At 31.9% G+C, this 19430-nt stretch overlaps 11 protein-coding genes and 2 pseudogenes across 13 annotated transcripts, besides 3 other annotated features; 5 read left to right on the top strand and 8 right to left on the bottom strand.

Moving 5' to 3' along the window:
• Positions 1 to 5951: part of a mobile genetic element that runs on past the window's edge.
• TVAGG3_0033510 (sensory perception of sound protein family) lies at positions 237 to 1895 on the bottom strand (the record flags this gene model as incomplete). Its single annotated transcript, XM_001291659.2, has 1 exon — positions 237 to 1895. A coding segment is annotated over one exon (1659 nt), but the record flags the coding sequence as incomplete, so codon positions are not given.
• Positions 1195 to 4926: a mobile genetic element.
• Positions 1905 to 2456, bottom strand: TVAGG3_0033500 (microtubule-associated protein family; the record flags this gene model as incomplete). Its single annotated transcript, XM_001320745.2, has 1 exon — positions 1905 to 2456. A coding segment is annotated over one exon (552 nt), but the record flags the coding sequence as incomplete, so codon positions are not given.
• On the bottom strand, positions 2477 to 2884 carry TVAGG3_0033490 (uncharacterized protein; the record flags this gene model as incomplete). The annotated part of the gene is made up of 1 exon (XM_001320744.2): positions 2477 to 2884. The coding sequence occupies one exon, from the start codon at positions 2882 to 2884 to the stop codon at positions 2477 to 2479; it is 408 nt and encodes a 135-aa protein (XP_001320779.1).
• Positions 2895 to 3065, bottom strand: TVAGG3_0033480 (uncharacterized protein; the record flags this gene model as incomplete). Its single annotated transcript, XM_051220516.1, has 1 exon — positions 2895 to 3065. The coding sequence occupies one exon, from the start codon at positions 3063 to 3065 to the stop codon at positions 2895 to 2897; it is 171 nt and encodes a 56-aa protein (XP_051105502.1).
• Positions 3813 to 4656, top strand: TVAGG3_0033470 (uncharacterized protein; the record flags this gene model as incomplete). The annotated part of the gene is made up of 1 exon (XM_051220515.1): positions 3813 to 4656. A coding segment is annotated over one exon (844 nt), but the record flags the coding sequence as incomplete, so codon positions are not given.
• TVAGG3_0033450 (PspA lactotransferrin-binding region family) lies at positions 4927 to 5412 on the top strand (the record flags this gene model as incomplete). Its single annotated transcript, XM_001297078.1, has 1 exon — positions 4927 to 5412. The coding sequence occupies one exon, from the start codon at positions 4927 to 4929 to the stop codon at positions 5410 to 5412; it is 486 nt and encodes a 161-aa protein (XP_001297079.1).
• Positions 5952 to 6200: 249 nt separating the features above from the next.
• On the bottom strand, positions 6201 to 7737 carry TVAGG3_0033430 (uncharacterized protein; the record flags this gene model as incomplete). The annotated part of the gene is made up of 1 exon (XM_001297079.1): positions 6201 to 7658. The coding sequence occupies one exon, from the start codon at positions 7656 to 7658 to the stop codon at positions 6201 to 6203; it is 1458 nt and encodes a 485-aa protein (XP_001297080.1).
• A 678-nt stretch (positions 7738 to 8415) lies between these two features.
• Positions 8416 to 19430: part of a mobile genetic element that runs on past the window's edge.
• On the top strand, positions 9760 to 12130 carry TVAGG3_0033410 (annotated as a pseudogene). Its single transcript has one exon. A coding segment is annotated over exon 1 (2371 nt).
• On the top strand, positions 14386 to 14817 carry TVAGG3_0033400 (uncharacterized protein; the record flags this gene model as incomplete). Its single annotated transcript, XM_051220514.1, has 1 exon — positions 14386 to 14817. The coding sequence occupies one exon, from the start codon at positions 14386 to 14388 to the stop codon at positions 14815 to 14817; it is 432 nt and encodes a 143-aa protein (XP_051105500.1).
• On the top strand, positions 14836 to 15099 carry TVAGG3_0033390 (annotated as a pseudogene). The gene has a single exon. A coding segment is annotated over exon 1 (264 nt).
• TVAGG3_0033380 (uncharacterized protein) lies at positions 15672 to 15989 on the bottom strand (the record flags this gene model as incomplete). The annotated part of the gene is made up of 1 exon (XM_051220513.1): positions 15672 to 15989. One exon carries the CDS (start codon positions 15987 to 15989, stop codon positions 15672 to 15674), a length of 318 nt encoding a protein of 105 aa, XP_051105499.1.
• TVAGG3_0033370 (Prim-pol domain family) lies at positions 16596 to 17806 on the bottom strand (the record flags this gene model as incomplete). Its single annotated transcript, XM_051220512.1, has 1 exon — positions 16596 to 17806. A coding segment is annotated over one exon (1211 nt), but the record flags the coding sequence as incomplete, so codon positions are not given.
• On the bottom strand, positions 18494 to 18940 carry TVAGG3_0033360 (KilA, N-terminal/APSES-type HTH, DNA-binding family; the record flags this gene model as incomplete). Its single annotated transcript, XM_051220511.1, has 1 exon — positions 18494 to 18940. A coding segment is annotated over one exon (447 nt), but the record flags the coding sequence as incomplete, so codon positions are not given.

The raw sequence follows: 19430 nt of genomic DNA, 5'->3' as shown, positions 1-19430 counted from the left end.
CATCTTTGACTAAATCAGCACCCCATGCACCAAATTGTCTCACAGGAGCCGCTATTGATGGTGAAGGAGATGGAGATGGCGATGGAGTTGGTGATGGTGAAGGAGATGGAGATGGTGAAGGAGATGGAGTTGGCGATGGTGTTGCTGCTTTCGCCTTTCTATCAGCTTCTTCCTTAGCCTTTCTATCTGTCTTCTTTCGCCTTTCTATCTGCTTCTTCCTTAGCCTTACGAGCTTTTTCTTTCTTCTTAAGTTCCTCTAGTTCTTTACGTTCAGCTTCTTCTTTCGCCTTTCGTTCAGCTTCTTCCTTAGCCTTACGAGCTTTTTCTTTCTTCTTAAGCTCCTCTAGTTCTTTACGTTCAGCTTCTTCTTTCGCCTTTCGTTCAGCTTCTTCCTTAGCCTTACGAGCTTTTTCTTTCTTCTTAAGTTCCTCTAGTTCTTTACGTTCAGCTTCTTCTTTCGCCTTTCGTTCAGCTTCTTCCTTAGCCTTACGAGCTTTTTCTTCATAATATTTTGTATACTTATCATCAGCCCAATTACCAAGTGATTTGGCACCTGTTAGTATTCCATTTGCGGTTGATGTTGCTGTTCTTCCGAGCCATCCCCCTACCGCTGAAGCACCATTGCCAATAGCACTACCAGCATTTAAAATTCCACGACCAATCCATATCCCTGGTTTTGCCTTTGTATTAAGAGTAAGAAATTCTTCCTTCCTATCTTCAGGTGTAGGATTTGTAACAGTTCTTACAGTATCAACAACAGTGTCAACACTGGTTCCAATAGCACTACCAACAGCTGTTGCACCAGTTAGAATACCATGGGTAACTAAATCAGTAGCTCTTGAGACAACATTATCACTCGAGGCTTTCTCTGCTGGATAGTTTGATCCTTTGTAAGTTCCTGGACCACCTCTATTTGAAGCTTCTCCTTCAACTATTTTCTTCTCTTCTTGTGCTTGTTCTCTGGCAACACTCAATGCACGTTCTTGTCTTTGAATGTTGTCTTTCTTTAACATGTAACCACCAAGTGTCTGTGGTGGTGTGTTTTTATCTAGTGCAGCATCAATTGCAGCCTTTTCTTTTCGCTTTTCTTCGTCTAACCAATTTTGAATAGATTCTGCATCAGTTGGTTCAGCTGGAGTTGGAGACGGTGTTGGAGCTTTAGTTGGTGTTGGAGACGGTGTCGGAGCTTTAGTCGGAGTTGGAGACGGTGTTGGAGCTTTAGTTGGTGTTGGAGACGGTGTCGGAGCTTTAGTCGGAGTTGGAGATGGAGTAGGTGCTTTTGTAGGTGTCGGTGATGGAGTTGGAGATGGAGTTGGAGGTACTGTTGGTTCTGGAGTTGGTTCAACAGTCGGTGAAGGTGTTGGCGCCTTTGTGATTCTTGGAGTTGGCTCTGGTGTTCTAATAGGGGAAGCAGTTGGTGTATTAGCTCTTTTAAGAACCTGTGATCTTTCCGCTTGATTTGAATCAGATACTGGGTTAGTTGTACTAGGATGTGATACAGGAGTTATTTTTGGTGTAGGTGTTGGTTTATTTAATGTTATACCATGACTACTCGACATTGGTGGAGGACCTGCGTGAGCAGTTGGTGTCAGAGTTGGCGTTGGAGCTACTGTTGGTTCAGGAGTGGGAGTTGGTGTTGGAGCTACTGTAGGAGTAGGTGTAGGAGTTGGTGTTGGAGTCGACATTTGTTTTAACCTCTCATTATACCAATTCTCCAAATAATAAGCCTCACCCATTAAGTTACTCTGTCTTTGTTTTATAGAAAATTCACCTAACAGTAATTCATCATGAATCATTTTCTGCAGCTTTGTCGTGTTTTCTACTTCCTTTATTAGAACGCTCGATGTATTCGCCAATCCTCTATATTCCTTAATCATCTTATCTAGTTTGTTCATATTTGGTACTTCCTTTTTCTTCTCAGCGTTAATCTCATTAGATCGTTTCTCCAATTCTTCAACTACTTTGTAAAGCTTATTTATCTTGACATGTGATTCCTTTACTTCTCCAGTCCTTGGATCCTTAGGTTCCTTGTATTTAGCTAATTTCGTCTCTATATATCTTCGTTTAGCGTCATATCCAGGATCACTGGTTCGTAAAGGATGCGAAGGTGGACGAAAATAAGGTATGTAGAAATCTGGATCATCATTAATAGAAGAACGTGCTTTAAAGTTACGAACCGCGTCTGTAAAAGGGTCTCTACCACGTGCTGTATATGTTGATGTAATCAAAAAGCCTTCTCTTCTCATTGGGAAATTAATACGACCTTTTTGAACATATTCTTTCTCAAAGTATTGCCTAGCATTGTAATCAAAAGCAAGATCATTATATATATCGCGCAAAAAATCAAATGTATGCTGCTTGAACTTTTGATCGCTAATTATGGTACGAATTATCGGACGTTCATTCTCCCATTTCTTAACTCGTTCATCAATGAGTTTCCTCTCTTGTTCACTCATTTAAACCTCATAAAAATATATTATCTGCGTATAGTGCCACTAATAGCATTAATCCATGGCATGTCTGATAGTACACGTACTGACTGAACTAATGGCTTATGATTGTTCCAAATAGCTCCTCCAATGTATGCGTTATACTTATTGTTGTCAATAGTTTGTTGAGGTTGAACTATAGGTGTTTCAACAGGCTTGTCTCTACTGAAGTCACCACCAAGAGCTTTATTGAATGCTTTAAGATTCTTCGTTAATGCATTATCTTCACCTAATGTAGTTTTTGCAATTCTTTCACCAAGACTACCGATAACACCACCGACTTGACCAACTTGAGGGAAAAGTTTGTTAGCAATGTTAAATCCAGCACCTATTACAAGACCAGGATTTTTTTTCACCATACCCCATCCAGCTTTAACATAATCGCCAAAACCCATTTATTTCTTCTTAAAATAATGTCATCTTTTGTTGCTTAACTTCTTTAAAGTCCGTCTTTCCTGCAACTATATGAACTTCCATATATGAACGAGGTGTTGGTAGCTCTTTGTATTTGTTCCATAACTCTTCCCAATCTTCTGTTGCTCCTGACTGTTCAATCATTGACTGAAAGTCTCTCATAGAATAACCTTGAAAGATAACGAAGTCAGTGCATAGTCTCTTAATGTTTAAACATATATGTCTCCATGTTTGACACATGATGACAACAGTATAGTTATAATGTCTGACCTTAGTGATGAAGTTCGCTAATGGTGAACGTGGGTCATTCAATAAGTCATGACCACCATAATCGTCTAACACTAATAGAGAATTACTGGGATACTTTGTGAAAGGATATTTGTTCAACTTCTTTACAACATATATTGCAATCTTCTTATACTCAAACTTTCCATCAGGTTTCCTTAGTTGATGCTTTGTTAAGATGTGTTCCATCTCCTCTGAAATTTTTTCGAACTTACTTTGAACGAACTCAACAATAGCGTAATACTTTGCTTTCATCTTAACGTTCTTCATTAAATAAGGCATAAGTTCTTTATCATCCTTTTTCAGTACTGGTGCTTTAACTTGACTCATAAATGTCTTCGCTGTTTTATCCATTGTTCCTGATGTTGCTGAGATAACTATTGAGTCATAATATGGAGTATTAGTGAAGCGGTCTGTTATCATTATATGACGAATAACACCATATGTCTTACCTGAACCCATCTTACCGCAGTAGAAATAAACACCATTAGTACAAAATGGATAATCATCAGAAAATGGCATAATGAGTGCATTGTTTAGTTCTTTACTATTCTTACGTGCTCCATCATGAAGAATCTTATCTACTTGATTAATAACTTTCTCCATCTTTTAGTTACATATAAAATGTCTAAATATGATGGATTATACTATGAACATGTTATGAATGATGGCACGATAAGTGGTAATACAGTCTCATATAAATTACCGAGAGACTTCATTGAATATCCTGCGTCAAAAGCTCTTGAGATAAGAAAGATAAGTCTTGAGCATCCAGACTTTGAGTTTCTTGCTATTCCATTAGAAATGACAGATTCATCAAAATCAGTGAAAAAAAGGTTTGACATGAGATATTACATAAAACCCAACATGACTACACAGGAGTTGAATGAAGGTCTTATGGAAAAAATGACTGAGGCAAGTAGAGAATTTGTTGATTGTTACTATGATTCAAATGAAAATAAATTGAATGTATTAAGAAAAGGTACATCACCAATCATAACATTACCTTCATACAGTAGTATAGAAAAAAATGCCTTGAATTATAAATATGACATGTCCCTAGGAGATGTGTTGGATTTCATCACTGCGTTATTAGAAACCACTGAAACAGACACAACATCAAGAAAACCAGAGCTTGTTTGGGAAGATGACCATGGTAGAACATTCACGCAAAAAGTAATTCCATCGAAAGCAAAATTTTTAGACTTATGGGAAAAAAAATATATCTCGCGAATGCATGTATATTATAGTTTTACCATAGCAGATTTCACTGACGAAAATGATAAAGATAAAAAAACATATAAGTACTTTGATGAGCTTTTCATAACTATAGCGAATATCAGGTTTATCCTTGAGCGAAAGGGCAAACCAACATATAAATTTGTCGGTTATCAGATAAGAATAAATCCTCTCCTTGAGCCTTTAGTAACGTTGAGTAATATTGCTCATGATAACAAACAATTTATATGTAATGTGAATGAACAGCTTGTGCCACCAAAATTTTACGATATCACTGGTTATAAAGATGCACTCGTGTTTGAGTTTTATAAGCGCTTTTCATTCAAAAGAGTTGAAGAATCAACTGATGGTCAAAAAAAAGGAATATTATGTAAAAGAACCATATGAAATTCCTAAAGACTCTAATATAATGGTTGAACTTATATTAATGGCTGGTACTCAATCTCAACATAAATAGTTTACGTGACAGAATTTTTTGACACGTAAAGTTTACATTTTAATGGAAGCGAACAACACAGCTCCTGCTAAGGCTCTTGCCATCCAGAAGCCAGAGGTGACTGAAGAACAGTCCTCTGGCGACGAGGAAATATTGATGGGTGGCGAGAGTCCGAAGACCGAGATCAAGATCCCAGATCTCGGTCACAAGCAAACGGCAAGGAAAACGGGTCCACAAGCTACTCCTCGAGAGCTACGTTTAATCAAGACCAGCCACAAGTATTTGAAGCAGCTGGAGGAGTCAAACGTAGCTCTCGAGGAACTAAAGCTCAAGCTGGCTGAAAAAGTAGAGGAAGCGAAAGGTAAAGAGCTCTACATCAGCCAGCTTGAGTATAAAGTTGACTCTTATGCCAACGAGATCTGCGATCTTCGATCTCGTCTCAACCGTGTGGGACATGAGTCAGACAGCTGGCATGAAAGGTTCCTTAAGGCTGACACATCCTACCATGAATTAAAGCGCGCCATAAGGAACTTAGCCACTGACTTCTGATCCCACACATAAGTTAAGAATAAACGCTTAATTTTATGCATATAACTCTTATTTTTACTCATATAACTTATAGTTCATTGTCACTCAGATCACGATCTTTGTGATCACGATCAACTTAGGAAAAGAGAAAAAGTATAAAAGTTAGTATAATTAATTGTTTAGTCTTAAGTAAGCTTATTGTTCATCAAGGAGTTGATGTAAGCGTTTCTTTGCCTCCGTGATCTGCTTCTTTTATAAGCTTACAGTTAAGCCAACAGCAGAGTCTATTAAATATACTGAGAAACCAGTGTTATGCTTCTTACGTCACGTTTGCCTCTCCATACAGATTAAACAGGTGGGACCACCTATCGTACTTCTCGACGATTATGATTTATCAGCCCCTGCTAGTGAATAAAGGTTAGTTTACATATGAACGTTTATTTTTACACATATATGCGTACATATGCGCGCCCGTATGGTGTCAGTTTTCTGTCACTTTTTTCATTGTGTCGGTGACTGTAGCTGTAGGCTACAGGCGACGCACAATGTATACTGTACTTGTGAACATAATCATAATCAATAAAAAGATTGATTTTGAATTTGAAAAAATAAATATCAATTTTCATGGATTAGGAGTATATTTTGACCGAATAATGGAGGTAAATAATAGATTCTTAGTGTATAAACCAGAAGATAGCATAGAAAAAAATTATATTTCTTGAAATATGAGAGAAAATAAAAACAGTTAATATTCAAACATTCATAGATAGATTTTATAAAGTGAATAACAAACAACAATACATGAAAAATTATTCTATTTCCAATAGTTTTTTCAAATTTTCTAAAACAACAGAAGTTTCTTCGGATGAAATATCTTCTAGTGAATCAATAAAAGATTCGTATTCATTTGCAAATTTGTTGATGAAGTATTTTTCGATTTTTCGCTGAGAATTTGCGTTATTAAGTGCAAAATAAAGATTTTTTGCAAATTCTTCTTGTTCATGTGTCTCTAGTGTTGATAATGTTGATGGGAACTCGAAAATAACTTCATTTCCAAATAATTGTTCAAAAAATGGAATATTATATGAAATTAAATAATTAACGAGGCTGATGACGATTCTTTTCATTAAAAGGGAAAAGGAGTCATAGTTTTCTGCAATTACTTCTCCAAATCTTTCAAAATTAAAGTTGATAAAATGAGAATTTTCAGCGAGAAGCATGCAATGTATCAGCTTTAGTATGCTTGGTGAATAGTCCTTCAAAGGATTTTGAAGGAATTGGCCGACCAATGCTTCGAAATTCAGAAGATTTAACAAAGTTGTCAAAATTTGTGGATTTGGCAAAGCCAAACTTAGTGATTGAGCGAATATATCATATATATCTGCCCATATTCTTTCGTAAACGACTTTGTTTAAAAGAGAAGCCAAATAAAACATTATTCCTGTAGAAGTCAAAATTTCTAGATAGTAATGATCGTAATTAATTACCTTTGCTACCAATCCAACGATACTCTTCAATATTTCGTTTCTTTTGTCAATTGGACTTACTTCATCTGAAGATGTTGTAATTAGTAGTTTTAACATGGTCGAAATGATAGATTGCACTTGTGCTTTTGATATAAGATCATGATAACTAAACAGATACTTAAGAATATAAATATTACTGTTAACATATTTACAAAAGAAGCCAATGTAGCCTGTCGAACAAAAGTATTCGATCGATGATATGGCATTAATAATAATGCCATCATTGACAGCAGATAACGCGCAATTAAGATTTGTTTGAATTATTTTACAAAACAAAGCAGAAATGCTTAATATCGTATAGTTATCTGTTGTTATCTTTAATTTGCTGCCATATTTCTGGAATATGTGCATCTCACATAAAAATTCTATTATTCCTTTTGTTTGGCAGAGTTCTAGCAATAGTGTAAATGAATTATTTCGGATCTGAGAAATTTCTGGATGTTTCTTGATGACAATTGGTAAAACGACTGGATCAATAACTTTGGTCAATAAAAATTCGATAATGTGAGAGTCAATGATATCTCTAACTCGCATAATAGCATTTTTACAGTAAGTTATGATGACTGTCAATAATTTATTTGATGTTCTGTAGTTTGAGTTTGAATAATGATTTTGAAAATCTAAAAAAGCTTGAAAAATATCAAATCGCTCAAGCTCTAAATTTCTTTCTTCCGAGTAACTACGATGCATAGGATAGTTTGTTGTTATCCAATGCTTTTCGTCCGTATCGTAATAATCCATGAAAAATTTTGTTGAGAAAAATAATGGGAATCAAAATATAGATTATTTAACAAAGAGTTATTCATTTGATCATCTTTTTATCAAGTTCGCAGAAAAATTATTCGTAGTAGTATATGTGGATGGGTTGTGTGACTTTTTTTGTTACATCTATATATAGACGATGCATTAAAATATATTTATTTATAAATCATTAAAAAATTAACATTAATTTTAAAATAATTTATTTTTTTATCTTTTATAAAAGAAGCTATATATAGATGATGTCAGATATTCCGCGATTAATTAAACATTGTTTAAATCCTGAATGGGTTAAACTTCAATTTAAAAATGAAGATTGTGAATTATTAAATGAATATGAAAGCCAAAATAAGCTAATGAGGTATAAATATAATGATAAAGAATATTTAATTTCATGGAATCAATGGAGTCATAATCAAAGACCTCATAAACGAGAAGAAGAAATTGAAAATAATGAAATGGAAATCATTGATGACATTAAAGAGGATGGAATTCCTAAATTTTGTAGAAAAACCTTTAGAACTAAGTTAGGAGCATATAAACGTAGAGTATTAAATCCTGAATATCTTAAACATATATTTAAAAAGGAAGACTGTGAATTATTAAACGCTAATGAATATGAAAATGCTAAATCAAAACTGAGATATAAATATATTGGAAGTGATGAAAGATGCAAAGATAAAGATAAAGTTTATTCAGTTTCATATAATAACTGGCACACGTTAGGGATAAGAAAACATTTAGGAGATTATGGGAAATGTTCTGAATTCTTTAAATCTAGTATATACGAGAGAGTAAAAGAAATTAGAAATAATTATTTTCATGAATAAAAGATTCACTACCATAATGAAATAAAAAATAAAAAAATAAACTTTAAAAATTCATGTCTTACATTTATGAAAATTTATTTTTATTTTGTATGAAATGAGCGTCAAGACTAACGACGTTAAAAAATTGGGATTCACAAATGAGGAAATAAAGGATATATTAGAGGAGGCGGGTTATGAAGTTGATAAATATTATTTAAGAAATTGTCAAAAATTCGCGGAGTTTTTAAATGAGTTTGGTTATGATGGGAAAATGAATAAAGATGATGTTATAAATTTCTTATATCCCACATCTGAAGAAGAAAAACCTAAAGAACCTGATGTTTTCCCTGAATATTTTGAAGAAAAAATTAAACAAGATGAATATTATAACGATGAGATTGAGAAATTGGAACAATTAAGAAATGAAATAGATGAAAAAATTAAGGAATTAAGAGAAGTTGAAAATGAAGTAGAGGGTTTAATGAATATCCCAGCTTCAGAATCAGAAGTTCAAAAATCACATGAGGAAAAGATATAAAAATTACTTTTTGGATCAACACAAAATTTATTAGATGGTGAATGACGAAACACTTTCAGAAGAAGGCACAAATTTATTCATAAACATAAGTTACAATTTATTGACGATGGAGATATCCATGTATATTACTTTCACCTCTTGATTCTGAAAATTCAAAAAAGCACTGAAAAATGTAACATATGCAACAAATTACGTAAGAAAGAAGACCATGATATTTACACAAATTATTATTTAAATAAATGTACAGGTGTTGATAAAGTTTTTGATTTGTTAGATAAAATATCAAAAGAAACCATTGGAACCTATATAAAATTTTTATGTGATTGTGGTTTCATTATTGAAGATACCAATAATGTTTCATATGAAAGAACAGCACCGAAGGAAGACGAAGTTGAAAGGTCTATACCATTCGTTATATAAGAACATAAAAGATATGAAAACTATAAACATTATATTTATTCATTTATTTCAGAAAAAATGGAAGCAACCCATAAAACATCATCTCATCATTTTATAGCTATTCATACATTCCTTTTCAAAGTTGTGAAATTAAATAAGACAGGAATTAGATTTAATGTATCAGGGTACGCATTCTTGAGTAAATTAAAATGTATTCGTCACGTCGCAGATGATAAAAATTTATGTGTTCTTAATTCATTTTATGGACTTTAGACTCTCTGAGTCTCGGACTTTAAAAATAAACTTTATTTATTTTTTAATTTTTATTCTTACATAAATGAAAAAATGAACAGCTAAAATGAATGATAATCAAATAAGAGCGAAGGTAGAAGGTTATTTAAACGCTTCTATAACATTCCTGATGGTGTTAATCCTAAAACTCGTAGAAGTTATTTAAATGAAGCCATAGATGCATATGAAGGATTTGACATTTCATCAGAAAGTGAGAGTTAGCAAGAATGTTAAATGTTAATATTGATTTTCTATTATTGTGATCCTCAACCAGAAGACGTAGACATTAACAAGGTAGACTTTCCATTAGTGGAATCAATAATGATAGATCCAGAATTTGAAACAGTAAATATTTTATTAACACAGAGTCCATGTGGAAAACTTCACGCTGACAGAATAACAGACGTTGAAGCACTCACAGGATATAAAGTTTGCCCCTTTTGCAAAGAAGAAGTTTATTCTATCCGTGATGATCCAGAAAGGAAAAACCAAAGAAGATTTTTAAAGCATTGTGAGAAATGTAAAGAAAATAATGGAAGATTAATTCAAGACGTTCAATTGCAAAAACACAACAACCATATGCACCACATATACGAAACAGAAGATATATCAGTGGTTATTAGCACATAATTTGCAGGAATATTATCAACCGACAAGATTATATTACTTTTGACTTTGAAACATTAGAGACTAAAGAAGAATTACAACTTTCTGAGTGTGCAACTTTGAATGCTTACTTAAAACCATTCATGGTATCATCAACAGTTAAATTAAACGATAAAACATATACGAGGAATTTTTGTTTAACTTCGAGTGATTCTTTTATTTCTGATTGGATTGAGTTTTTATTTTCAACCTGTTCATTAGTTGCTAAATCAAATATTGAACAATATGAAGAATTAATGAATACATTAAATGAAAAACAGAAGGAAGCATTTAAAGAACTTCTAGATGAGGAATTCAATAAAGTGAATATCATAGGTTTTAATTCGGGAAAGTTTGATTTAAATTTAATTCTTCGTGATTTAAACACTGCAAAATGGAAAATAAAATCAATGCTGGGTTCATCTTCACAATTTAAGCAAATCATTGTAAAGAAAACAAACGTTCCATATGAATTGAGATTTATTGACATCAGAAATTATATAGCGGGTGGGACATTAGACCAATTCACTCAAGATTTCGGAAATAATAAATCACGTGTTAAATCCTTTTTCCCTTATCAATTCATCACATGGGAAAATTACGAAGAAGAATTATATAAAGTGGAACCATTCACTCAAGATTCATTTTATTCAGCATTAACTCAAGAAACTATATCAGATAGTGATTATCAAATATATCTCAATGATGCTAAAATTTTTAAGAATAGATTAGAATATTTTATTCATTATTGCAATAAAGACGTTGAAATTATGATTGACCCAATTGATAAAATTATTGAAGAAACATTTGTTTATAAAATTGATATGCTTCATAATCTTTCTTTATCATCGAATGCTTCAATGATTCGTTACGCTTTAGCATATAAAGACTTCAATCCTAATGAAAAATATCCTGAGGAAGAGATAGAATCAAGTTTTGAATTAACAAAAAAGTATTGGAAATATAAAATTGAATCATATAAGAAACAAGATGAAAAAGCAGAAAGGGATACTAAAAACAATGTTTCAATGGATGACTATCAATACTATCACGATTTAATCCTTTCATCTAAATGCAAAATGTGTGGTAAAGCGTTTACATATGTAAATAAACCAACATTGGATAGAATCGATAATGAAAAACCACATACCAAAGAAAATTGTCAGTTAATGTGTTGTTATTGCAATGTCGTAAAATCAAATAAAGATGAAGATGTTCAACGTTTAAGAATCAATTTAAGAAATTATGCATTAAAAAATAATTTACCAATGACTTTAGATTCAGTTGAAGCTTATCACATTCTCCGTAATGGAATTACTGGTGGTCTATCAAATGTTCAACATAGAGTAAATCTTAAAGGAATCACGCACATTAATAAACTTTCATATAATCCAGAAACTAAAACTGTATCAAATGAGGACACCACCAACATTATGACTCATTTCGTTGGAGTTGACTTTAATTCATTATATCCTTCATCATTTTCATCTAATCCTCATGATTTCATTCAATATACTGACCATAAAATGTATATGCCGGGAAGATTGAATGGTGTTATCATTTGTGATACAGCAACAAAGAAAGCAAAAGCACTGGGAATAATTAAGAAGAAAAATACTTTATTCGTGGCTGAAGTAAAGGGTCACATTGATGAAAAATACATTAATGATTACATAAACTTTTTACCGATAATAAGAAACTTAGATATTATCACAGATGAAAAAACAATTGGCAGTTTTATGTATAATTACATGAAATCAAACAATCTACCAGTTGACCAGAAACAGAGAAAATTAACTCAGTTAGCATCAACACACAACCAATATCAACCATTTTCTTCTTATTATCTTTGGTATCTAATAGACAGATTTCATTTTATCATTGATGACATTCAATCAATTTTAACATTTACTAAAAACACTTTTTTAATGAATTTGCGAACAAATTTATGAATGAAAGACAAAAGGCTGAATTAGAAGGAAATAAAGGAAAAAGTTTATTTTGCAAGATTTCACTTAATGGATCATATGGTTACGATGCAATGAATACACAAAATTACGCAAAGACTAAAATAATGAATGCACAGAAGGCACGCGTTGCATGTATGTCAAATAAGTTTAAAAACATAAGAGAAATAGGTGGATACATATCAAGTGATGCTTAAAGATAGATTTTATAGATGTGAAACATGTTTACAAGAGGCATTCTTCACTTTAGATAATGCTAAATACTGGTATTTGGTTTTCATTTATGATTTTATGTATAAATGCATGGATGTTAATCGTTTTCATTTCATTGAAGGTGATACTGATTCATCTTATTGGGCAATCGCTGGCGACCCAAATCTTCCTAACACTCAAGCATTTCAAGCAATTGTTACCGATAAACAATTTTATGATAAAAACATTTTCAAATTCGCACCTTTTGATTTCTTCTGTTTTGATGAGAAATTTAAACCTAAATTAAAGAATAAAGCTGAAGAAAAAGCACATGAGAAGAAGTTATTGGGTTTAGCAATTGAGAAACAAGGTGATAACATGGTTGCTTTATGTCCTAAGTGTTATACATCATTCAATGGTTCAATTGATGGAAGTGATTTTAAAAAGATTGCACAAAAAATGAAAGGTGTTAGTTTAGACAAAATAAACAATTAACACCTAAAAATTATTTGGATATAATAAATGATAAAGTGATATTTGATGGTCAGAATATTAATTTACAACTTAAAAACGGGTCAATGACTCGCTTAACAATCGGTAAGACTGCATTAACAGGAGCACACACTAAGGCTGTATGTTGTGAAAATGGATGTTGTATGCCATTTATTTAATACAATTTAAATTTTATTTTTAATGAAATGCCACAGAAGAGACAAAAGGAACCGTTAATGATGGCTTTGATACTATGATTCAAAGAGGGGCACCCTTAAAACATTGATTTTATTTTTATATAAATGAATAACACAGATTTAAAAATTTTAATTGATGATTTAGTATTTAATCAAAATTTTCTTAGTTATTATGAATTAAAATCATATCTCCAAAAATATGATAATAATATAACGGGTGATGATATGGAATATTATTATCCATATTATAAAAATGAAATTTTGAAATATCATGATAGAATAATTTCTAAAATTAAAGACAAAATTAAAAATAATGAATATTCAAAGGGAAAAACTAAATCACAACTTAAACAGTTGAAAGATTTCAAAAATAAAGTATTAACAGAAGAAGATATTGATGAATTATATAAATTATATAATCCTGAGCCACAAAAACCAAAGCAAAGGAACAAAACACCCAGGTCTTCAGACCATAAATGATGCACAAGCTTTAATTTATGATTCATTAGTTAAACCATATTCAGCCCGACTTTTAAATGAAGATCAACTTTTGGAATTCATCCTTCAACATAAACTCGAAGCGGGAAAGTATATCAAACCTTTATATACAGCATATTTAAAACAAATGAATAGAATACATCCAGAATTAATGAAGGAAGGAATGAAATCCAAAATCAAAGCAGATAAAATTAAACCACTTGCAACACCAAAACCTCCAACGACAGTACCGCCTCCTCCTTCAGTTAATCCTTCATCATTCACTTTATTATATCCATTTCAAACATTTAAGAAGCAAAAAGATTTTAAAAAGGATTTCAAGATATTAAATAAACCAATTGACCCAAAAATCAACCGTTAAAGGAAAAATTTAGTCGCCCTTCATTTGCACCATATCCATATTCATACGAAATCGATCATTTAGAATATTCAAAAGGAAACGTTACTTATTTATTTGCCATTAACATTAACACTAGATATTTATATTGCATTCCAGTGAAAGGGAAAACAGAACAGGAAACAAGAAGAGCTATTCAATACTTACTAGATCATGAAAGAGTAGATAATATCAGGGGTGATGGTGATAAAGGATTTCAGGCAGCTATGGCTCATTATTTCCCACAAATTAATTTTTACTTTTCATCCTCTCCATATACGTTTCATAATAAAATAGTTGATGCAATGAGAACTCTTAGAGATGCGTTAGGGGTTAACGGTCAGATATACTGGGATGGAAATCATGACTCCATCATACAGCAGTTAGTATATTATTACAATAATACATGGCATAGAACTATAAACATGAAACCGGTGGAAATGAAAAATGATATTTCAAAAGAATGGGAATATATTAGAAAGCAAATGGAAAAGTTAAATGATGTTAAACGTGAACAAATTAATTCGGGGCTCATGAATTTTAAACAAGGAAATAAAGTTTTGATTCATCTCGATTATGGAAAAACTGATAAATCAATGACAAAAAGAAGACGAAGATTTGACACAATAGCTGAATTTGTTAGATATATTAACGGCAATGCATTAGTTGAAGTTGACAATAAATTAATAGAAATTCCGATTTATTTTATTACTCCATTATATTTAAATAATATTTAATTTTTTATTTCGTAAGAAATGAGTGACAACGAAGCAGCCAAGAGTCCAGACGATGAATATAAAAAGAAACTAAACAGAATTAAATCAAAAATAGCTATTACAAAAAGAAGCCACAATGCGGTGGGGTTGAAAACGATGAAGAAATAATCGAAAAATTAGAAACCTACCGTTTCAATCCTTAAACTGAGTGAAGCAAAAATAAAAGAATTTAATAGAATAAATAAATTGATTGGAAGAGATGAATTTAATAAAGATGAATTTTTAAACTCAATCCAAATTTAATTTTTATTCCTCTTCGACAACATCTCTCTTTCCATCATTACTGCATAACCACATTTTCTCAATTTTAGTGGTTTGTTATTTTTAACATGTTCTTGCATCATTTTTATCATTTCCTCCCTTGTTATGATTCGTGGTAAATTTTGAGCTTGTGGGTATTCATTTATGATAAAAATAAAAATTTGTTATCAGTTATTTTATCGTTAATGGTTTTTAGGTTATTCAATAATTAATTATTTTTGAAGAACTGAAGGTGCTACCATGTTACCATGTGCTACCAGGTCATTTAACTTCTCTGAAAAAGTGTGACAACATGACATTTTGACAAACAACAGGAGGAAGGCAGTTATGAATTATTTTTGAAGAACTGAAGGTGCTACCATGTTACCATGTTGACGACATGACATTATGTCAACAACACAGGAGGAAGGCAGTTTGAATTATTTTTGAAGAACTGAAGGTGCTACCATGTTACCATGTGCTACCAGGTCATTTAACTTCTTTTAAAAAGTGTGACAACATGACATTTTGACAACACACAGAGGAGGAAGGCAAAAATAAATTCCAATCATACTTTATAAAGCATCATTTACAGGTATTTCATCGTCAGTAAATGATTCCTCATTATCGTTTGGTTCAATTTGTTTATATAATCCTTTCATTTCTTCTTTCAAAACATAACACCATGTTTGTTTACCGTCTATTCTTCTATGTTTCCTATCACATTTATCCTTAATACTCATTTGAAAGTTTTTGTCTTTCATGTCTGATGGTTTGCAGAATAGAGCATTTTTACACGTCATACCTGCAAACAATTCATCATAATGTGTATTTATCCATACATCTAAAGGATTTGATGATAATTCTATTAAATCTTGTTTGGCTTCAGTCATCGGTATGATTCGTACATTAAATGATGAAAGGTCATATTGCATAAAATACGTCAGTAAATTATCATAAAATTCCTTAGTACATGAATCCATTAAATTCTTGAAGTAATCAAATTGACCCTTGAATTTACCATTAACCCTTAAAACTACGTATCTTCTGTCTCCAACATCAATTTTGACAGGGTAGACGTTGTTAGTTACGAAAATGAAGTTTGCAACATTCTGAGCAGTTCTTCTGGGTTGATTCTTTTCATTAATTCTAATCTCATTATCCGTAATAATTGATTTCAAAGCGTTGAAGTTTGCGAGTCTGTCTTCACCCACATTCTTGAGTTCATTAAGTACAAGAAACATTTTATTTTCAACTACTGAATTGAAATTACCCGTTAGCTCACTTATTTCAGTAATGTTTTTACATGAATAACCGGCGAGAAGTTCAGAAATAATGTCTGTAAATCTGTTTTTACCTGTTCCCTGAAGTCCTTTCAAATAATTGCTGTTTCATTCTTGATTCCTGGATGTTGAATCATTGATGCAATCCAGCCGAGTAGGTATTTATACACTTCATCGTTATTATCACAAATGGCTTCTTTAATGAAATCCATAAACATCTCAATTTTTGAGTAATCTACTTTTTCGAGAACGTTGTATTTATAACCCTGAAACGTTGAGAAAACATCTGGGGAATCAGATTTAAAGCAAACACCCTTAACGGTTAATGAAGACAATTGATTTAATAGTACATCCCATGCTGTTATGGTTTTACCTTCTTCTTTAAATAATTTAATCATTTTGAGTGACTCTTTCATGTTTGACTGAAGAACAAATGATATTTGATTCATTTTGTCGTGTATGTTGTAATCTTTCTGAATGAAGTATTTGTTTCCACAATCTACAAAACGAATTACACATGATAAATCCTCAATTACTTCAGAACTGTTTTTATACTGATGATTTTCAGCCTTGCGTCTAATATCTGTTATCAAAAACGAGTCATCAAGTTTGATATCAAATGTTATTTTTGGCTTACGTAATAAAGGTAAAACATATTTATCATAATATTCCTTTTGGTATAGTTTTAGAATCTTCACTAAAACAAATGGAGAAGTCATTAAATGTGCATATCTACTACGTGCTTTTTCAAAATTCCTTTTTGCATTTTCTGTTAAACTGCAGAAGTTATAAACGTTATCGTATGCTTCATTAATTAAATGATTAGGTAACGAATTAATTGCTTGAAACAGTGTGAATAATGTTATTTCTTTTTCTAAATTCATGTTTCCACCGTCATTATGTACTTCAAAATCACAGATGCCATCAACTATGCTCTGAGCTAGTTTATCGTCAATGTTTACATCTTTGTTTTCATTCATTATACTCTTTATTTCTTCATTCTTCTGTTCAACTCTTACCTTAATATTCAAATCATTTAATATATCATTCACTGTTCTGGTTAATGTTGAATCATAACTTCCACGAATGAATGAGTATGTATTGATTGGTTCTGTTGCATTCTTGCGAACTCTTGAATCAGCCATAACTACTAAAGAACGTTTTGAATCATCCATAGAAGTCATTATGTCAATATCATAATCATTGCAGGAATAACATTTAATCATTCTGTTCGAAACTGCATAGAAGAAATTAGTGTTGCAATAAATGTGAAGACCTCCTGATGCGGTTTTAACGATAACATCTTTATCCGAAAGTTTTGATAAAATGTCTTTTCTAACTGTTTCTTTAAGTTCATCATTGTACGATTTATTGATATCAACATCTATAATCGTTAAATTTGATATTTTATTTACTAATAAAGCCATACCAGTTTTCCTTCCTCTTCCTCCATCGTATTTGAGGTAGTTATGTAAATCAATCCTGTTTTCACCAATTCTTTCGTTGAGGGTTTTAGTTTCTGCCACAACTAATTCCTCAACTAATGAATCAATAACTTGTTCATCAGAAATGATAAAGTTGTTGTTGTTGTTTGTTGCTGTCATTTATATAGGAATAAAAAAATAAAAATAATTTTAAAACTAACTTTATTTTTGGGCTGCATCATATTTCCTGAACTGTTGTCAAAATGTCATGTTGTCACACTTTTTAAAAGAAGTTAAATGACCTGGTAGCACATGGTAACATGGTAGCACCTTCAGTTCTTCAAAAATAATTCATAACTGCCTTCCTCCTGTGTTGTTGTCAAAATGTCATGAGGTTAGAAATGAGGTTAGATCTAACCATCTACCCTAAAAATTATTTTTGGTGAATTCAATAAAAATAAATGGTTCATTTACTCACAATATTTTTGTACAAAACAACCCCAAGCTTTTAACTTCTTTTCTGCAGCTTCTAATGCTATCTTAGCGAGTTCATATTCTCTAAATTCTCTCTTTAAATTTTCTTGTTCCCATTGGTCTAGTTCGTATGGAGAATCTCTATAACCATAACATCACTCACGTTCATGTTCTAATTGTTTTTCGCACATTTTTTCCAACTTCTTCTTCAAACAAAGGTTTAGCATTCTCTACTGTATCTTCAAGTTCTTCTTCATCTAATTTCTCATGAACTTTCTTGTCTATGGAGTCCATAATATCTTTGACATAAAATGCATACTTTACAGAGCACCATTCAGCAACAAAATGAACGAGGTCAGGATGTATGTAAATACCTTTGAATTCATTTATAACACCCTTAGTAAGCTCATAAAATGCTTGTTTTGAGGTCGAGCCACTTTTGGCTCCACCGTATTCGTTCATCCAAAACTCAAGAATTCCCTGTATTTTAGCACTATTGAGAAATCTGTTTAAATGGTTTAACTTTCCTGCTTCTCTTGCCATCTTTGTTGCATTAATGTAACCATCCTTGTCTCTACGTAAGACTTCAATACCGTTATAAGTGCCTTTTGTGAATGTTTCGCCATTAGATTTGTTAGTGAATGTTTTTGCTTCGACTGACATTTCTGTTCTTACATACAAAATAAAAAATAAAAATAATTTTAAAACTAACTTTATTTTTGGGTCATTTACACTCATTCCGATGAAGTCATGACAAATCATTTCCTGTGTTGTTGTCAAAATGTCATGTTGTCACACTTTTTCAGAGAAGTTAAATGACCTGGTAGCACATGGTAACATGGTAGCACCTTCAGTTCTTCAAAAATAATTCATAACTACCTTCCTCCTGTGTTGTTGTCAAAATGTCATGTTGTCACACTTTTTAAAAGAAGTTAAATGACCTGGTAGCACATGGTAACATGGTAGCACCTTCAGTTCTTCAAAAATAATTCATAACTGCCTTCCTCCTGTGTTGTTGTCAAAATGTCATGTTGTCACACTTTTTAAAAGAAGTTAAATGACCTGGTAGCACATGGTAACATGGTAGCACCTTCAGTTCTTCAAAAATAATTAATTATTGAATAACCTAAATCATTTACTCACAATATTTCAT

Source organism: Trichomonas vaginalis, chromosome IV (genome assembly GCF_026262505.1).
Source record: "Trichomonas vaginalis G3 chromosome IV, whole genome shotgun sequence".
Lineage (NCBI taxonomy): Eukaryota > Parabasalia > Trichomonadida > Trichomonadidae > Trichomonas > Trichomonas vaginalis.
The sequence above is the reverse complement of the archived record's forward strand: the minus strand, read 5'-3'. Positions and strand labels throughout refer to the sequence as shown.